The sequence below is a fragment of the Camelina sativa genome, chromosome 19, assembly GCF_000633955.1.
Source record: "Camelina sativa cultivar DH55 chromosome 19, Cs, whole genome shotgun sequence".
Taxonomy (NCBI): domain Eukaryota; kingdom Viridiplantae; phylum Streptophyta; class Magnoliopsida; order Brassicales; family Brassicaceae; genus Camelina; species Camelina sativa.
In genome coordinates, this window is record NC_025703.1 from 1043750 (window position 1) to 1064817 (window position 21068).

At 33.9% G+C, this 21068-nt stretch overlaps 4 protein-coding genes and 1 pseudogene across 4 annotated transcripts; 2 read left to right on the forward strand and 3 right to left on the reverse strand.

The window, feature by feature from the left end:
* LOC104763949 (homeobox-leucine zipper protein HDG8-like) lies at positions 316-6201 on the reverse strand. Its single transcript, XM_010487359.1, has 10 exons — positions 5968-6201; positions 5753-5870; positions 5455-5646; positions 4683-5120; positions 4437-4541; positions 4044-4244; positions 3769-3949; positions 1463-1722; positions 1047-1142; positions 316-900 (listed from the first exon to the last, which is right to left on the reverse strand). The coding sequence occupies exons 1-10, from the start codon at positions 6084-6086 to the stop codon at positions 505-507; spliced, it is 2106 nt and encodes a 701-aa protein (XP_010485661.1). The 5' UTR covers positions 6087-6201; the 3' UTR covers positions 316-504.
* Positions 8729-9758, reverse strand: LOC104763951 (universal stress protein PHOS32). The gene is made up of 4 exons (XM_010487360.2): positions 9544-9758; positions 9322-9431; positions 9117-9235; positions 8729-8954 (listed from the first exon to the last, which is right to left on the reverse strand). The coding sequence occupies exons 1-4, from the start codon at positions 9716-9718 to the stop codon at positions 8882-8884; spliced, it is 477 nt and encodes a 158-aa protein (XP_010485662.1). The 5' UTR covers positions 9719-9758; the 3' UTR covers positions 8729-8881.
* On the reverse strand, positions 11751-12137 carry LOC104767311 (annotated as a pseudogene).
* Positions 14647-15550, forward strand: LOC104763952. The gene has a single exon (XM_010487361.1). The coding sequence runs from the start codon at positions 14860-14862 to the stop codon at positions 15394-15396; it is 537 nt and encodes a 178-aa protein (XP_010485663.1). The 5' UTR covers positions 14647-14859; the 3' UTR covers positions 15397-15550.
* Positions 17083-18102, forward strand: LOC104763953 (neurofilament medium polypeptide-like). The gene is made up of 3 exons (XM_010487362.1): positions 17083-17542; positions 17631-17716; positions 17806-18102. Exons 1-3 carry the CDS (start codon positions 17083-17085, stop codon positions 18100-18102), a joined length of 843 nt encoding a protein of 280 aa, XP_010485664.1.

The window sequence follows — 21068 nt, forward strand, 5'->3', positions numbered from 1 at the left end:
GTTATTTTCCATCAACTTGAAAGTGTTAAATGATGAGTATAATTGTGAAATATTTATGTATTTATAGTTTTCTAAAAAAAAAAATTATATAGTATAAAGAAAACAAAATTTACTTATAGGATTATATATGGTTAAAATCCATCTTCAAACCATAGATACTCTCATACTCATAGTATTATGGTTATTAAATACAAACTTTTTTTTTACGTCAATAATTTACTCATAGATTTCTTTTTCTTTTTAAAAAAGAATTATGAGTAAAAATATCATAACCAAACAAAAGCCAAAAAAAGAAAAAGAAACAAAATAAACTCATATAAAAAAAGAAGGGTTGCTTTATTATCATAAATCGGTCTGTAATAATACTGACCGAAAATATCTTAAATCATGTCCTTAAAATCATTATTATACCCAAAGTCATAAAACCCCCCAAAAATAATTGTCTCAAACAAAACAAGAATGAAAATAGAAGAGAAGAATCTTCCACACAGCATATTCTCTCACTCAACACTGATCAGGACAGTTGAGCAAACCTTTGATCCTTTGAACAGTTGAGCTGATCAAAGTACTCACTGTATTCACCGACTTCTCATTCACCTCTCTCGCCCTATTGGTATTGCCAGAGACAAGGATCTGAAAGGCCAGCGTGAGTAAGGTTCCGCCGTCCTCCACAGTGGATCGCCGGCCGTCGCTTGAGATGATGAAACCAGAAGGAAGGATTGGAATATCGGAAATTTTGACGTCGGCGCCGGAGAGAGTGGTATCCATTGTAGCCATGTCCATAGGAGCGTACACCAGCATGCCTCCCAAGGCGTCCATGTAGCAATCTTGCAGCATCAATATGTCGTCCTTGTCTGAGTCTTGTGCCATCATCTTGCCATTATTCTCTTCTTGCGTTGGCTGAAATGTATATTATATACACACGCACGACGATTAAAGATTATTAGATTAATATAATATGCCAATAAACTCTTAATTATATAAAAAAAAGTCGTTTAGAATTAAAACCAAAAAAAAAAAAAAAATCGTTTAGAAGAGATATATACATGTACCCGGAGGATGCTTAAGCAGTTGGTTTCACTTGATCCGGTGGCAATGCGCGCGATCTCAGTGACTACGGTCCCATAGGCAAGAACATCCCACTGTTACACGTAATTAAACGTTTTTTTTTAAAATTTTTGTGTTAGTACGTTCTTTAAGACATGCAACAGTAAGAGAGAAAAAAAAAATTATTCATGTTTTTAACATGAGGCTTTACACCTTTCCATCCATCATCATCGGCAGTGCTATGCATGAACTCGGGCTAGTGTAACCGGTGTAATCTATCTAACGAGTTGGACTAAAGCATACTTGAATCAAAAACCCTAACCAAAATCCGGACTAACTAGTACTAGTTTCACAAAATATGATAATGATCAATTGATCATACAGATTAAGAAAGAGATATAGAAAAGAAAGGAACCTGCTCACGAGTGTCGAGTTTCCGGAGGAGGTCGAAGACTTGCACAGGAGGGAGAGATATTGCAAGAGAGGAAGCAGCACTAACAATTAAACCGGGTGGTTGACCGGCCTCGAGGTTCATCCGCATCGAGACTCTCACTCCACATTTCGACTGCTGCGGCAAGTCAACTTTCCCGGACATGGTCAACATTTCGTTGAAATTCATTATCATTCTCTCACCTAATTTCAGTACTCTCCTCCTTTCTTCTCCTGTCCTTATGACTGCCAAAATATAATAACTTGATCAAACGCCACATTATTGTAGAAACTATACCTAAATAAACAATAACTAATGTAATAACGTAAAAGTTGCATGTCTTTCCGTCTGAACCTAGAGATACGTGATATAAAAATTATCCGACCAGCGCTAAACATTTTTTCAGCTGGTTGCACTAGCATAATAGTATGTATTTATTATATATGACCTATGACCTTCCTTAATCCAATTACTTTTACAAAATATTTCAAAATTCAAAAATTAAATTCAAGATTTGACAAGGCAAATAAAATAAAATAAAAATTTGTGACAGATATTTGTAAATATATTTGTAAATATGTCATACTTTTATAAAAATAACTAGATTAGGCCCGCGTATAACCGCATATATAAGAAAAATATGTGAAATTATAAGTTGTATTAAAAATATTAATTTTATTTCATTTGATTTTTTTAACCGGATTTAGAGTTCACACACTCCATCTTGCAATACATTTTTTGTATTTTATATGATAATAAATTAGATTTTAATTATATGCACCCAATCATAATGAGTAACATTTATAATTTTCATATCAAGAAAAATGTTCATTATATCAAATTTATATCTTACTTAATATTTTTTTAAAAACTAAAAATTCATAAAACATAATTCTCAAAAAAAAACTGAAAAATAATTTTATCTCATATTTGAAAAAGTAAAAATATCTTAAATATATTTGTTTCATATTTTGTACTCTCATACGTAATAGTTTTACTACTTGTCCAACTAATTTTAAATAAAACTATACTAACATTATCATAAATTAATTAAAATTCAAAGACGTTATCATGAGAAAATTATTTGTTTATGTAAAGATGAATATCTACAATCCTTTTTTCTTTTAGGATTAATAATTGACAGTATAATTTATTTTATTATGGTATTATAGTAATTAATTGTATAATTTTCTTAATTCTTTTTCTTATAGAATTAGTAATTTAAAATTAAAATTAGATATACATATATGAACTATCATTTTTTATATAACCTATCTTTTTATATTCATTAAATTGTCTAAATTTTTAATTTCTTATAATTTACAAATATGTTAAAACAAAGGTTTGTATAACACCTGACAAAAATTTTAATTGTTAAAATTGACACGTGTCGTGATCACATTAGTTACTAACTTTGAAAACTAAGGTTTATATAAGAACATAATATTAAATAAGCTATCAAATCATTCACCGATTGAAAAACTTAAGAAAATTACATTAATTTCTTATTTTTCTTATATTATGTTAATCACTAATTTTAACACATTAAACCTTTTTATACTTTCATCACTTTTCTGTATAAGTTTCTTTTTACTACATGATTATAATATAATAATTGTAATTAAATTGCATATATTTTCCTTATTAATTGCACATATTTTCCTATTGAAATTAGTAATTTAATAGATAACTTTCCTATTAGAATTAGTGATATAATATATTACTTTTGGTTTTATATACAATCAAAAATATTAATTGTAATCCTTTTATTTTTAGAATTTTTTAATTTTCTTATAATTATTAAATATTTTTTTTCACAAATATCAAAATATTATTGATATACTTGACACATGTCGTGATTATATGAATTACTAACTTTGAAAACTAATGTTTATATAATAAGATAAGCAATATCGCAAAAAGATTTTTTTTTGTTTCTAAAATTAAAAATTAGAAAACTCAATTATCGGGAAATAAATTTAGATATACACGGAAAAATATCCTTTCTTTATATGCTTTTTTGAGTCAGTATATTAATTCATCTATTTGAAGATTAAAAACTTCCGTGTATTCGTTATCTAAATTTTGACTCGATTTTTTTTCTTAATTTCTTTTATAGAAATCGAAGAAAATGTTGACTAAAGTTTTTTTTAAAGAACATGTTGGTAAATTCGATTATAATCAAAATGATAGAATCATACCACTCAAATCAAGTGATAAAAATAACATATTTTGATTAACTTTCACAATTTTAAGTCATTATTTTAGTTAGTCGTAAAGATGATACGTACCTTCGCTCCAGTCACTTGCAGGAAGGGTTAGGTTGGAGGTGAGAGCCATCCTCTCACACATTCTCTCAAGTGTGGCAATCCAACGCTTAGCTCCATAGCCTGACCCGCCGCTTAAAAGCTCTCTATAGATTTTGTGTGTATCCAGTTTCTGGCCCACTTCCACATGCTCAATCCACATTACCTATGATATTTGATAGCATCAGTCAAATGCGCGCAATATATAAAATGTCATTTATGAGTTCGACCAAGAGACCATGGAGATCAGAGAGATATACCTTCGACTGAGCATTGGGCAAGGACTGGATGAGGCAACCAGAAGGACGTTTGTAACATGAAGCATTGACAAAGTCAAAGTAAACGTTATGTGACACGTCAGCAATAATCCAGAGCCCTTTACTGATCTCTTGGCAGCACCTCACGATCATGAACTCCCTTGGTGGCACTAGCGGCGACAGAATGTGTAGTTGCTCCCACATCTATCAAATTTCATTCACGTTCGAAACATCAAATGATGAGTATGTAATCAAACAAATTGTTTTGCCCATATTAGTTTTCTACGTGCAGGATTGTGCGTTTTTAAACAAAATAATCCCTAATTTCGATGAACGGTAATGAAAACTGTAAGTTGGTTACGTAAATAATGGTTCCAATATAAAAATAATTCTCACCACTCGCAAAATATTGCAGTTTTCTCTAATAGGAAGCTCCGACCCGAGCACATGTAGCGTCTTGGCCTTGATCACCATCGTTGGAAAAAGTTCTTTCCATTTCTCCTACAATACACAAGTAACATTTTCATATTTAATTTATTCATCATCATTAGTTCCATCCAACCCTTAATTTAGGACAAACCAAACGTGTCTTAAATTCAAAACGTAATATTTTTTCCTAGAGACGACAAATCGAATACATACCGAATCTAAGAACATTTCAATCAAGTTTGTGGCTTCTATTGGAACCACCGTGACACCTTTGGAAGACTCGACATGGGCACTCGTGCTCCTGAACTTTTTGACAGCGTTCGAGAAATTTTCATAGTTCTCTGAATCAATCACATCTGTGCCATCGATAGACGACTTAACCCAAAATTGTTCCTCAGTAAAAAACAGCCGCTTGAGCTCTTCAACCGCACTTGCCGCGGTTTCAGACAACAAGCTTACATCCATTGGTTGTGGTTGGGTGGGTTGAGAAGTTGGTGGTCCGAATGAGCTAGATGCGTCGAACATATGGCTTGGGTTGATTCCGTAAGAGGAGATGTGATCAAAGATGTGTTGGGTAGGAACAGAAGCTAATGAGCCCCCCACGGTCGGTCGTTTGGAAATGTTGGATACCAAATGGTAGATTTTGTCACGCTTCACACAAAAGTAAATAATTATATAGTGGCGTATGTGTACATGTATATAGATTCACAAGCAATATATATAATTTTTATTATGTTTTCCAAATAGCGTTTTGAAAAAAGATAAGTATAATTTTGTTAGAATTTAAATGAAAAATATGATGATTAATTATATAATGGCATACATGTATAGAGATTCACAAGCAATATATATAAATTTTATTATGTTTTCCAAATCGCGTTTTGAAAAAAAAGATTAACATAATTTTGTTTGTAAATTTAAATGAAAAAATATGATGATTAGTCAAATTAATAAAACATCCAAAATATATATATTATATGAATACCTGCTCTTTCAGACGAGCGTTTTCCAAAAGCAGCTTTTGGAAATTGAGTGCGCGTTCCTCTCTGCCAAAAGGAGGACCTCCACAATCCGGACAATTTACACTACTTAATGCCTCGACCATAGCTTCGTTCTCACTTTTGAGAATTTCGTTTTCTCCACGAAGTGCTAAGTTATTGGCTTTTTCCTCTTGGACCTATAGCATATGAAAAATAGTTTATTTATTATTAAATATCAACTGGTTAAAATATATTGAGAAATTATTGAAGAGTATGTTAAAAAGGATTTTTCAAGATGAATACTTTGCATTGAGTCCTTTTGTTCTGAAACCAAAATTTGACTTGGTCAAGCCCGAGTTTCAACTCTTCACACAACTGTTGTCTCTGTGCTTCCTCTGGATGAGGACATTCCATGAAAAAACTTGATACAATTTCAAGAAATCAAAATTAATGATTGTAATATTAAAAAAATCATAAGTTTTTATCGAAAATGTATAAATAAATAATAAAGGATTTACGCTTCAAGTCCTTGGATCTGTTGAGGGGTATGGCGATGACCGGTCCTCTTCCCGCTTTGCTTGGAGTCTTCCGAAGCATATTGTTCATTGCATGAGCTCCCACTACCATCATTCTCCATTTTCTTCTTCTCAAGAAAAAAAAAATATTTGTGTTTACTAACAATTTTTGTTTTTGTCAATGCACAAGTTAATCAGTATTTATAGGGGAAAAGGGTGATATGAAGGCCAATTATATAAAAAAAAATACATTATATCATAAATGGGAAGAAGGGGAAAAGATAGATATTACCATTGGAGTGGGTAGAATTATATATTAAAAGGTCTAAATTTAATTATATGTTCAAAGATAATATTTAATTCAAATATGTATTAGAGATATATTTCATATAATTTGTGTACAATGTATTGGGGTAAGATTTGCTTTCTATATATTATTGATCGAATTTTTTTTAGGATGAACTCAAACTAATAACACATACATTTTTCTCTCTATTTAGTTTACAATTGTGAAATTTCTTTTTTATTAAAATTAAATTTATGTATTATAAGATTTAATATTAAACTTTATAACTTGCATATAATAATTGTATAATTTAAATTATTATCATTTTATTAATTTTTGAATCTGCGAGGCCTATGTATCACCTAGTTATAACCACACTATTTATTATCCATAAATGTATATATAATATGAAAATGCAAAGTGTTAATCTCTAGTGTCAACTTAAATTTTTATTTTTTCTGTTATATTTAAATTTTTTACAGAGAAAAAAGCATGTAAACATATTTTATTTTATTACAAAAATCTTGAGTTTAAAATCTTTTGTTAAAAATAAATAAATTTAATTTTTAGTTTAAAATAAAATAAATGAAGAATTACTGTTTAAAATATTAATCAATTGGTTTTAATCTTATTTTATTATGTAAATTATTTCATAAATTAGGAGGATGGAAAGATATCATCAACTACATGCAGAATAGAAATATGAATTTATTGTAAAATATTGTTTTCTAAACAATGTAGTCAATTCAACAACTTGCAAATACTAAGAAATAAATTTTGAGAAAATCCAATGAAACATTATTAAGACGCGTATCTCATGAGGAAAGAAATATTTTATATTCGGTTTTTCTATATTATTTTTTATAATAAAATTTATCATTTGTAAGACTTATCTACGGAAAAGCAACGTCATAATTACATTCTCTATTATGTATTTTCTCACTGCAACGTCAGATATATATCTCTACTTATGTAATAAATTGTTTTTAAATGTTTTGCATATTGACTTTATAATTTTTTGATTTGATATCAATGAAATTATTTGTTGGAATATTCTTTTTTGTGGTTTATGATATTAATTTTGTTACAATTCTATATAAATTATGTCACTTTTAATTTAGTTTTAGAACTCCAAAAACTCTAGGATGACACTACTAATTAGTGATACAACTAAGTCAAGAACCCAGTTCAAGCTGGACCGGATCAATCTAGTATAGATCGAAAAGCATGAATTATATATATGATTTCATCTCAAAAATACATATTACCGGCCGAAAAAACCAGTTTAATCTCCTTGCCAATGGTGTGGAGGCTCTACTTTGGGCCATGTAGTAATAGTGCGGTTTGCTAGTGTTTCGAGACAGACTGGACAGAACTAATAGCGATGATTCAAGCTCTTGAAGACTGGTCGGCTTTTTCTAATATTCTAGACGACTTCCTTATGCTACGGGCCTGTACTCCGCTCATCTCCTTGTCCAAGATTCCTCGCACGGCAAATTTTAAGGTGGATTGTCTCGCTCGGTTGTTTCGTTCTTTAATTTCTGCAATTTCTTTTGTAAACTTTCTCCTCCGGTTTGGGCTACTAATCTTGGAGTTCTTTTTATAGTTAGTGTTTGGTTTAAAAAAAAACAGTTTAATCCATGATTGAACGCCATGCTAATTGACTATCTTAGCTATTGAACACAAGTAATGGATAATTGATCAATTCAAACTAGTTCATTATTTAACACAATGACCATGGAAAAAAAAATGATTTGGCTCGCCGTTCAAGTTTAAGCAAACTTTAACCCAGTCCATAATACATCAACGCAAATAATATCGTAAACAATCTTACGTAACAAAATACATACCTAGGAATCTAGAAAAGCCAACATAATCATAATTTGTTTTTACCAAAATTTGAATTCACCGGCTCTTTCTATATTTGAAGGTCACACATAGAAACCAACGGCTATAATTTCGAATTGGATTCACCAAAACCATCTTTGGACCATCTGATTAATTTTAATCAGTTATGACAAATGTTTTTTCACCCAAAACCTAATTCCATTGCTCACTTTCTTTATTTTCTTCATGAATGCAGAAATTTCCAAATCAGTCACTAACCGAAGAATGAAAATATAATTTCCAACGGTCTCATTCAAGATCGGATCTTCTTTCTCCTTTGGTTTACCCGAGATTGTCAACAACTGGATCGAAAAGCGTAGTTTTATAAAGATTTTCAGCCCAAAAATAAATCTTTTCAGAAACCCCAATTTCATCCGATCATATCTTGATCCAACACAATGACCTCAGGCTACCCATCTCCGCTATGTTTATAAGCCCACTTTGATAAAGTCCAACTAACGGATTAGTCTTGATAGATTGTTATCCATCTAAAACCAAAATTGCATTTTTGAAACTTATTCTTCACAGCACCAACTTCTTTTTTTTTTTCATTTGATCATTCCTTCGTTCTGATACAAAACGCTAGTACTATTTATAATAAAAGTAGAAATTTTCATTTATTGATACACACACACACACTAATCAGTTTCACGAATTTGCAAAATATCTAAACAATGCATGAGTGCCACACGTGACTAGTAATATTATTAACTTGGTCGAATTAAAGGACAAGAGAGGCTTTAATTAGCCCTTAACAACTGTGACTGGACATGTTGCATTTGTCACTACATGATTGCTCACACTACCCAGCAACATCCTACAAAATATGAAAACATATAAAATATTTAGTTAGTAGTACTAATTAAACTATAGACGCGTATCGATACATATAGAGGTGCTCAATTTAGGCCTTTTTAACCAAAATGTGACGAAGCTAGACTACAATTATAGACTTATAGTTAAAGAGTAATAAATTTACCTTTTGAGAGAACCCAAACCTCGACTGCCAAGAACAATGGAATCGAGTTTTAAATTATCGACGGCATCACAAAGTTTCTCCCTTGGATCTCCCCAATACACCTTTGCAACTACCTTCACCTTTAATTTTGTAATTTCGAGTTCAAAATAAAATGATTTAAACATCATTATATGAAAGAAAAATGATACTAAAACACTAGTTTTACCTTTTTAGCCCTAGAGAGAGTATCAAGAACATCAAGAACCTCAGGATCGTAAGCAAGTCCATACTGTTTAGAGAAATTAACCTCTCTAAATTCCTCCAGAGGAACCAGCGCTGCAATAATCATTTTTGCAAATTTTGAAAGATCAACATACAAATTTCTTATCATAATAATATGGAACTAAGATTTACTAATTTAGTTTAAGAGATGATGTATAGTAAATACGTGAACCGGTGTCCTCGAAGAGGATTTTGCGGGTATGATCGGCGTTTTGTGGTTCAACGTGGATCAAGATGACGGTGTCGCCGTCTTCAAGAAGATTCTCAGCCGTCCAACGGAGAGCTAATTTGCTCGTCGGAGAATAGTCCATTCCCACTCCCACCGTACGTACCTTTCCCATCTCTCTCTCTATCGATGATTTCTATGTGGAAATTGTTACGGTAGTTTAATGTTTATATAACCGGTCCGGTTTGATGGTTTGGACTTTTGGAGAATATTGGCGCACATAGAATTCGAGATATTTAATGATTGTCTTTTTCTTTTTAGACTGTGTTTGAATTGTGATGGGGGAGATTCTTGAAGCTACTAGGTCTCTCTCTCTTTGATTCTTTTCTTAAAACGCAACAAAAATCTTTTGTTAATGACTAATTAATTATGACTCTTTAAAATAAAATAAAAAAACTGTGATATTCAAAGTGATAAAAACATCATTTTCATTTTTTCAATACATTTTACTTTTTTTTTCCTCTTCGAATAACATATCATTCACTTCATATAGTTGAAAAGAAAAATCTCAATGTCATTTAATACAGAGTGTTTCTTCTAGAAACTATATTGGTGTCCTATGTTGTATAAAGATATTTAATATTGAAAAAATTGATTTCCAGTAATATGAGCGAGTAAGTTGATTTTTTTTTCCTTAAATAAATAGAACTATTGTAACTAAGAAATTTTATTCTGATACGAAGGCCAGAAGATTCAAGATATGTATGCATACGTTACGACGTAGTGTATTAGTGAATTCTCTTTACTTCACTTGCTCTCTAAGAAAATAATATTCTTTGGCAACTTTTTCGCAAAGGCGAATTTTATTCTTCAACTTTCCTTCTTTTATTAGTTTTTTTTAGCCTTTTATTTATTTATTCACTAATTAATGGAATAGAGATACCAACATATCAAAACCAACTTTATTCTCTTAATTTCATGTGTAGAAAGAAGTACAGTACAAATTTTTTAAAAATTGATAGCTTGGAAAGAAAAAAGAAAAAAAAACCACTAGTTTAATCTTTAAGTAAACAAAGTCTTTTGATAAAAAAAAAAAAAAAAGTAAACAATGTCTAATCGGCGCAAATAAGTAAACTAGAAAAGACACAATAACAAAGCTCTAAAAAGGATACGGCTCAGTGGTTCCTCAGATGATAGTGAAAATGAAAGAGGATACGGTTCAATGGCTCCAAGCACAACAAGTAGAAGAAGAAGAAGCTCAAAAAGAGGTTCCATGTGAGAGACCATTAAGATCAAGTTGGAGACCCCCTAGATAGACATTGGTTAAAATGTAATATTGCCTTCTCTTGGAATAAAGTGAAGTGTTCGGGAGGGGCTGTTTGGGTTCTCCGAAACTTTGAAGGTAAAGTTTTACTGCATTCTAGAAGATCTTTTAGTATTATAGACTCTAAAAAAGAGTTGGAATTGGAATGTTGGTTGTGGACTCTAGAGAGTCTTAGAAGTCTCAAAATTAGAAGAGTCATTCTCGCTGCCGAGGAAAAAGACTTGATACAAGCTATCTTAAGACCAGAAGCTTGGCCATCTTATAAGTTCCAATCTGAGATTTTGCTAGCAGGCTTAAAGTATATACTCTTTTGGAAACTTTTGAAAGAGGATATAAGTGCAAAGAAGGGAGCATTTCTTATCGCTCAAAGTGTTACTAGGGAGGATCGAATACAATCATATGTTGCAGTGGGGCATCTCTATGGCTGCAAGACTTGTTCATTCAAGAGAGTTTTGTTCATTCAAGAGAGTTTCGTTACTGTTGGGTGACGGCTTTTTGGACTCTTCTTATTTGCTAATGATTGTTATCGATCTTTAATTTTTTTGGTAGATCTAATTAGATGGTTTCAATGCCTTGTAAATTAACTTTCATATGGTTTATAATGAATTATTCAGACAGAAAAAAAAAGCTCTAAAAAATAAAATAAAAATACCACCGCTTCTTGATTTAATCTCTGTAAAACACGTCTGAAAATAAATCATTATGAAATTAAAATAAAGATAACAACACCTTTGGCGACATATTAATCAAAATTTCATTTAAACTTTAGAGATGAATTAAGTTCCTGATTAAAAAAAAAACATAATAATATAGAACAAAGAAACAACATAAATTAGGTTAAACAAGCACAGCTAAAAAATAGACCTAATTAAACAAATTTCGATTAATTATTAGTGCAATACTGATTGACGGAACTACTAAAGTAAGAACTGTTGAATGGTTTAAAAATGGCTTATGTACAGTCTTGGTCGATTTCAAGGATGGCCTTGCAACATTCTGGTCCTATCATGATTTGACGGTTAAAGAATGACCCTAAGACTTCGGCCAGGCAGGCTTCTCCGTCTCCTAGGTCTGGAAAACACCTCCTAGCTAACTCGTCATCACTACTATTACCGCTACCGGCAATACTTCCGCCGAAAATGGAAGGAAGCGAGAATGGAAGTGGAAGCGGGAATGGAAACGGGAACAAGGAGGATGCCGTTGTGGTTTGAGGCATAAGAGAAGATGAGAGGAGACTTAGAACGAGGATGATAGTAATTGGTGATCTCATCATGATGAAGAAGAAGAAGGAGCAAATGCTAATTACTAATTAACATATATGAGTGATTGATATTAAGTGGTTTTTGATGCTTTGATCTTGGTTAAGTCTTTAAATGTTCTATTAGGGTTTTGTTTATATAACAGAGAAAAATAATTAAAAATCTTAGATATATAGAGGAATTAGATCTTTTAGTTACACTAGAAACTAAAAAGATATGAAAAGATCTGTTAGTTAGGATTCTAGTGTTTCATTCGTTTGATTTGGACTAGCTTGCTTTAATTATTGAAGCGAAAGTTTTACAGGTGACAAGTTATTTACAGAAAACTAAAGCATATCGAATGTATACACATTTGTAAAAGTGTTTTTAAACCTAAACGATTTAATTGTCTTCCATTATGAAAACATTTTGGTTTATTAGTTAACCAATTTAAGATTACGATTGTCTACATATATATAGAGATGATACTGCGTTGAAGCAACATTAGCATAATCATTATAAGTTTATAACGGTATTAACGGAACCGTCGCGTCATTGAAGCCAAAGGTTTTCTTAATGTTAGTAGATTTAAACCGAAAGCACAAAATGATCAAGCAGTGATCGAGCGTTGATCCCACGCGTGTGTATGTTCATACTTCATATATATTACCATCATATCGTGTGATGAGATGAGGTTAACAACGGGAACTGGAAGTAATAAAGCAATTCAATAAGTTTTGCTTGCGTCCTTTGCTTCAACACTTTGAGCCGCTAAGATACTTGATTAATGTACATTGTTTTTTTCTTTCTTATTATTATATTTCACCATCTCCTCACGATGTATACAATGGTAGCTTCGTTGACTCTAGCGCATTAAAATAGTTTTCTTCAAATTTTACTAAATTTGAGTTATTGAGTTTATGCATTTTCTATCGTCCACAGTTTTTGCTCAAAAATATTTTTAGAAAAGTTTTTGCTCAAAAATATTTTTAGGAAAGTTTTTATATTGAATGTTATTCAATGCTTATATTCATATCCAAACAAATTTAGTTAATTTTTTCTACTATCCTTATAACCAAACACAATTAAAATATTTTCAATATCCATATATATAATGTTCCATAATTAATATAGATATTTAGAAGATTTATTTCAGATTCAAAAAATATTATTCTCCTATCTTCTTTTTGATTTTAAAATTTAAATGTAGTGAATCATCATATAATATATAAAATGAATAAAATGTGTATTTTTCCTGCATAGATTGTGATTTGAATTTTTTAAAACAAACATATATTACTCAATTAATATAAAAAGTGTTTGTTCAACATATATATAGTAAATTATAAAATTTTAAAAAGTTTATAATTTGTAACTGATATATCTAAACTTGATAAAAAGTTTAAAATTATAAATATTTAAACACATTAAATCTTCAAAATTACACAAACAAGTTATATCATATGACAGATTGACGGGTTATATGGCATTACAAGATTGAATTAATAATACTAAAAAATAAACTATCAGTAATATGATATTTCAATACGGGTTAAATCCCCATTTTAATGTTTTAACAACACCAATATAAAATATGTCGAATCAAATTGATTTAATTAAGATTGTAGTAAACAAAAAATATTGTGCGGTATACAACAGTTTATATATTAAATCACTAAAATTAACAAAAGAGTATATTAGCAAAATTAGAATTAAAATAGTATATTAACAAAAAAAAAATTTTTAAAAACTTACCCCGACGTGTACCGCAGGTCATAATCTAGTATATGTTTAAAAGTAAAACACTTTGTATAGACAAAGAGAAAAATATTAGAAAGTTTCTGAAAATATTGGGGTGGTATTGGATTCTAATTTATGAATTTTTTTGAAGAGTTCAACAAAATCATTAAAAGTGAATAAACGAAAAATTATTAAAGATTGATAGAGAGTTTTGTTGATTAGTTTTCTAAAATTTTGTAAAGTCCTACAAACAATTTATGTATTTTTGTGATATTTTTCATGATTTTATTTTGTAAAGAAAGTGTCTAAAATCATGAACCAATAACATAATAATTAAACTCATTAACAATCATAGATTTTTTTGTTTTAATTGAATAACACAAAACTTTTAATAACATTATAAAAGTCTGAATCTAATAACCCTGATTTGTTAAGATTTTAAATAATTTTTTACAAATCATAAACTAATAACACTAAACTTTAACAGAGTTTAACAAAATTTTGATCTAATAGCAATAGATTCTACATAACATTTAAAATCTTTAAAACTCTATTCAAATCTCAAACCAATAATCCCACTAAAACATCATGTATTTTAGGGCAACTCCCCACTAATATCGAAAATTCCACATATCAAGTTTTTATTTATTTTCATAAAATATGCAGTAAACAGAGAAACTAATTATGTGATAACTGATAGACTTAATTGTCTCTTTCTAATCATCACCTTTTAACGTGGAGTAAAATGAGAAACAATGCCCATATATACACAAAGTGTTAAAGACGCGGATTCAACTATCTCTTATTGTCAACCTCTCTATATTGTTGCAACGCTGTCCATCTTCACCATATTTTATAGAAACTTATATTTGTTATTTCTAATCATTAAATCTTTGCCCTTGTATTTTTATATATATAGTCGTTCCGTTTGTCTTCTTCGATCTTCTCAAAATCAGTTTTATCTCATCTTTCGATCACTCGATAGTAGTGATTAACAGTTTAACACTCAACAGTATGGGGAACTACGCTTCATGTGGTCTATACTATACGACACCATCGTCTCAGTCGTCATCTTCATTATCACCGTCGTCGGCTAAAGTGATTCTCCCGGACGGCGGAGTGCGTGATATACACGCGCCGACGAAAGTAGCGGAGATCATGATGGAAATGCCAAGCTATTTCCTCGTCGACGCCAAATCCTTGAGAATCGGCCGGAAATTCATACCACTCGCCGCAGACGATGACCTTGACCTAGGTGGCTGCCATGTGTACGCCGCTTTCCCGATGACGCGTGTCACTTCCGCAGCCAACGCATCCGACATGACTCGGCTCTACCTCGCCGGCAAGAAACGCGCCAAAAGCGTTGACAATAGGAGAGTGTCTCCGGAAGAGGAAGGTGTTCATCATCATGACGTAAGGCTGATCGGACGACCGAAGCTGAATCTTGAAGACATAGAAGAGTTCTCGGCCGCTGAGTTTATTCATCGGATCTCTGTTTCCAAATCTAAGAAACCACAGCTAGAGACAATAATAGAAGATCACGTGTCCTAATATAACCAATTTTTAATACTATGTTTTTTTCTCATTTTCTCTTCACCAACCAAGGTGCCTAGTCATTAGTAGTAACTTAACGTGTGTTTTTCATTTGTGATAACTTTTTTTTTCCGTTTACGCAAATGTGAATATGTTTTTGTGTTAACCTGCAGATTAATGTGTGTTAATATAAGGGGGATTTTCAAAAATACCCCTTTTCCTATGAACAAAAATTCAAAACAACAAATGTTTTACTTTATGATCAAGTAGCAAATCTTTTAGAGATGGGGTGTGTTTGGAGTATAAGTATATGATCGAGTTGCAAACTAGCCAGCCGTTTATAAGGAAACTGGAGATTAATCACACCCGTCTCTTACAAAGTTCGATGATGATTGATTGGGAAATTGAACGTGATTTTAGACTTGCATTAAAAGTACTTTAATTTGGGCTTGAAACCAGGTTTTGACCATATATTTGGGAAACCCTAATTTGACCTTGTTAACGGCGCTAAAAATACTCTGTTACTCTCTCTATTTATGAATACTACTATATATATTTTTTTTTCTAAAGATATAAATATCATTAAAGATGAATTAGATGTTTTACAAAGAGAAAGAAAACCTAACATAGAGCCGCCCAGGCAAAAAATAAAATAAACAAGGCTACAATATAACTAAGAAAGAAATGGAGTGTCAACGAATCCAAAGGAGAAGAAACTCTTGCCAACGCTTTCTACGTCTTCTTGAGGCGATAATATTCCGAAGCTCACGATCAACCAATTTGAAGACAACCTGAGGAGAAGCCGAAGGGAGTTATGGAGGACTATATTATATCTTGTTCTTCTTCATGCGGTCTATATGTTGCTATCTCTAGTCTCCTGTCGATTACATCTAAGAATTCTCATCTCCCACCAGAACAGAGGATTTCAGTAGAATAGCTACTTGAGTAGTATCGACTACTTAAGATGCCTTCTACGGACGATGAAACTGTGAAGACCAATGTCCAATCCCAATAGGCCTTTTTGCAAAGCCATGTCGTTTTGGACATTGGTCTTCACAGAAACCGCCGCGTTGTAGTTTTGAACAGAGTTACAGAGAGATTCTTATTTATGACTTATGCCTCAATATCTTGGCGATTTTTTGGGTTGTTTCACTTGAGAAAGGATAAGACTTACGTCAGAAAACATGAACCGGATCGCCAATTCTTACTTGGAAACATTGAAGACTGCAGATACAGAGAACATGATGATGACAAACCAAAAGGAGTGTCTTGTACGTATTACACCACATCCTTTTGGTCTTGCACAAACGTATTGGCTTTCAAAATTTTATGTATAAGCACCAGCTTCTGATGCCTTCACTAGCTCTTTCGTTTCATTACGCAACTCCTCCGGTTCAGAGAATAAGATGAAAAAGTTCGGTTTATTTAACCAGAGGTTATAAGAATTGAGACGCAAATTAACGTGTGTTGCATTAATAAGATCTTCAAATTTAATAAAAAATTCGTTATAACAAACATATGCGTGACTGTGTTTAAAATTTCGGACTAATATATATATTCTCATGGTACGCACGTCCTAGGAACTTCTTTTGTGATTACTTTTTCTTTAATTCTCTTTGCACGTATCACGTATGTGTATATACGGACAATAACAATGATCAAGATCACAAGTATGGTTGTTAGAATCAAAATTCATAGGAGAACATGGCAAGATCGCTCAAGAAATCAGTCAAGTTGAGCCTAAGACATGTCCGGATCCGTTCTTCAACCATCAGGTTTAAACCGGAGTCTAGTTCCATAGAAAGAGATCAGAGAATCGAGTTTCTCGGAGGAGACAAGGGCATCGGAGAAGAGGAAAACGATGAGGGTAGCAGCAGCGAGTATGAAGAGTTTGAAGAAGAGGAAGAAGGAGAAGCAGGGGAAGCAGAGGAACAAGATGATGGGAAGAGTGTTGTGAGGGGTGGCGAAAGTGAAGGCGAAGAGACGGAAGCAGCGGTGGAAACGGCAGAGGCAGAGGCGGAGATCACTGAGGCCGGGAATAGAGTGATGGTGGTGGTGGATAAAGTGATTGCATCAACTGGAGCTCTTGAATGGGCTTTGAAGCATACATTACAATCACAAGACTATCTCTTTCTCTTATATTTCTCCAAACCCTTTAAAAAAGGTCATTTCTCTAATCTTACATCTCAATTAGCAATTTTGGCTTGACTTTTTGAGATTGAAATTCTAATAGGATTTCAATTTGCTATTAGGCAAAAGGAAGAACCGGAAACAGGAAGTAAAGACTGATGAACTCGTCCATACTTTAAAGAAACTCTGCCAAACAAAGCGACCCGGGGTGAGTCCAAATCCTAACAAAAAAGCGTTTGTTGCGTTTCAAAACTGCTAAAATGTGATAGAATTTATCATGTCTATATAATAAAACAGATGGAAGTTGAGATAAGAAGGCTAGAAGGTAAAGAGAAGGAGAAAGGAGAGAAGATAGTGGAAGAAGCTAAAGAACAACAAGTGAGTCTCTTAGTGGTCGGAGAAGAGAAGAAACCACCGGTTTGGAGATTGTTGAAGAGATGGGGATGGAAGAAACGGCGAGGCCAAGCAGGAGTTCTCAAGTATTGCCTAGAGAAGGCTTCATGTATGACCATTGCGGTTAAACCAAAGAACCGTAAGCTTGGTGGTTACTTGATCACAACCAAACGTCACAAGAACTTTTGGCTCTTAGCTTGAATTTATTTTGGCTTTTTTTATCTGTCTTTGCATATTGTTTTGAATTTTTTTGTAGAGATTGATTTTAGTTTAGTTTTGTTATTGTTTGATTAAGACATGCGGCTATTAATGACAATTCTTTGAAATAAGAGCAAGACTGAGAGCCTAATGAGGCAGAAAGAGTATTCAGACACGTGATACTTGATTCCAAGCACACCATTTGAACTAAGATAGAACATAACACAAACTGAACTAGATAAATTTTTAATGATGAAAGAAACAACAAGCACAATTCTAATTAAGCACATGGAGCTAGCTAGATAGAATTGTGTCACACATATAACCCGCCAGTGTTTTATTATCCTAGTCATACAACATCAGATTTCAGGACATGATATGCAACCCACTAAAGGCAAAAAATTACTTGTGCATCACGATGGGCTGTATCCAGGAATTCGAAATCTTACCGTCATGAGGGAGTCTTGAGAAGGTCTGGTCGGCAATGTCGTAGAGAAAAAGCTGATTCCATTCAATGAAGTAGATGGAGTTGGGCTTAAGTCCGGGATACATGCTTGCAGGGACACAGAAAGGCTCGTTCTTTCCTAAGAAGATCCAGAGATCTCTCCTCCCTTGTGGTTGGATCATGCATATACAACATAAACCACCTTGTCCCGGTTTTCACCTCCAGACGATCCAAGCCTCGCGTCTCCCAATGGAAGACGGGTTTCCCCTTACAGGTTAGCAAAGCATAATAGACAATGATGAATACATCGCCAGAGGGTGACTGACTCCACCAAGTATTTGGTCCGAGTGCACCTTCTCAGAAGCTCGAATTCATACTCTCCCATCTTTGGATGCTTTAAGGGTCTGCGTTGACGGAAATAAGTTAGGAAGGGGAAGCTAGGTTCGGCCATTTCCCTACCGTCCTTGCGGAAGAATGTATCAGTGGGAGGCGTGAGATAAAAGGTGGAATCTTTATTGGAGTAGAAAACGAATGAGCCCTTGGATCGGGTGGAAATAGACAGCGCGTGGCGCCATCGGAAGTCACCGATTCTAAAGCAGGAGACACTGTTTGCCCAGAACTTGACGGCCACGATACATTATTCGTCAAGGTTGTCAGGGGAAGAGGAGATAGAGACGCTACAAACCTGAGCAGCCGCCCTGGATTTTGAAATGTCAGGAGCATAGATGTAAGGAGTAACAAGCCTCGGGAGGGATATGACTTTGTGAGTGGATCTGGGGGCTGAGGGGTTGAACATGTTGGTGAGATGTACGGTTAGATCATCGTTGGTTCATTCTGATCATCCAGCCACGAGAAGATCCGATGTTGCGTGAAAGGTAGATGCTTTCAGGGATCCTCTGGTCTGCCATCGTCACTCGTTTCTGATTCATTGGGTCGTACAAGTTGATATTGGCTATTTTGTCTCCTCTGGTAGCGCGGGGATGGGCGGGAGAGTCTTTGATACAATCAAATGGGAGTAGCATATATGGAGATGGTGATAAAGATGGTGACGTCGTTTCCGTCATCAACAAGCGAACTCCTCTTCGTATCTGACATCGACAAATCACAAATTCATCAGCACCAAACTGTTTTTGCTCATCTGTTGTGTTTTACTCGCAGAATCGATGTTCAGAATACTTTTCATTGTTCACCACTTGTACTTCACGTTTTATCTTATAGTATCTTAGAATATCACATTGATCCAGAGACCTAGGTCTTGATGCTAAGAGTTAAGACATAACTGAAACCATGTATAGATAGATACAATGATGTATCTTATTATCCTAGTCATACTACAGCTAGCAAATCCAGGAGGAGGACTAACACTTGATGTGAACTTTTTAGCACTGAGATTACTTGTGAAGGATTGGGGGAAGCCAAAAAGGTGTAATCAGATGCTCTTGATGAGGGAGTAGATCAATGTTGTGGGTGGCAATATCATACACAGCAACCTGAGTCTTCTCGTTGAAGTAGATGGAGTTAGGCTTAAGTCCAGGGTACATACTGGCGGGGATACAGAAAGGCTCGTTCTTACCAAAGAAAATGCAGAGATCTCCAATGTCTCCCACGTAAGACACGGTTCCTTTGCTCAAGTCGTGCTTGTACAGCTCAAACCGCTTGGTCTCTACCGCATAAACATCAGATTCCTCCCTGCAGAACAAGATGCCATCCTTCACTGTTTCCATGTGACGCAGGATGGTAAAAATCTCGCCGGAGGGTGTCTCCACCAAGAATCTGCTGTCGTCGCACCTTAGCAGCAGCTTATACTCGGAATCCGACATCTTCCACGGTCGCTCAAAAGGTCCGAGTTGCAGGACATAAGCAACAAGAGGGAAACCGTTAGGTTCCAAGTTTCCGGAGTCATGTCCGAATAAAGTCCACGGCGTGATGTAGAATATCGAAGCTGTGTTGGAGTAAATGAGGGAGGAAGCCTTGAAATCCACGGGAAGAGAGTTAATGTGTGACCATGACCAGGAGGAGTCATCACGTCGTCTACAAAAGGAGATACAGGTTCCCCAAAACTTATTGGCCACAATGCAGTCTTCTTGGTCAGGGGAAGATGAGAGAGATACGTTACGAACAAGCTCAGTCAAAGGCGTGGACTCCGAGGGGTCGAGAGAATAAGGCAAAGGAAGAAGGGGAGGCAGAGAGATGACCTTGCGAGAGGACTTAGGAACTGAGGGATGAAACATGTTGGTAACATGTACGGATAGATCTTCGTTGTTCATTCGGAGCATCCAGCCACGTGAAGATCCGATGTTTCGAGAAAGGTGGATGCTTCCGGGGATCCTCTGCTCCTCTTCCATGGTCACTCGCCTCTTCTTCACCAAATCGTAGAAATTGAAATTCACGGCTCTCTCTGTCTCTGTCTCTGCACTGCCGGCGGCGGCGTGAGAGTCTCCGTCTCCGACAACATCATCCATGTGAAGCAACAGATAGATCAAAGAAGCAACAGATGGATCAAAAACACACAGAGACGACGAGA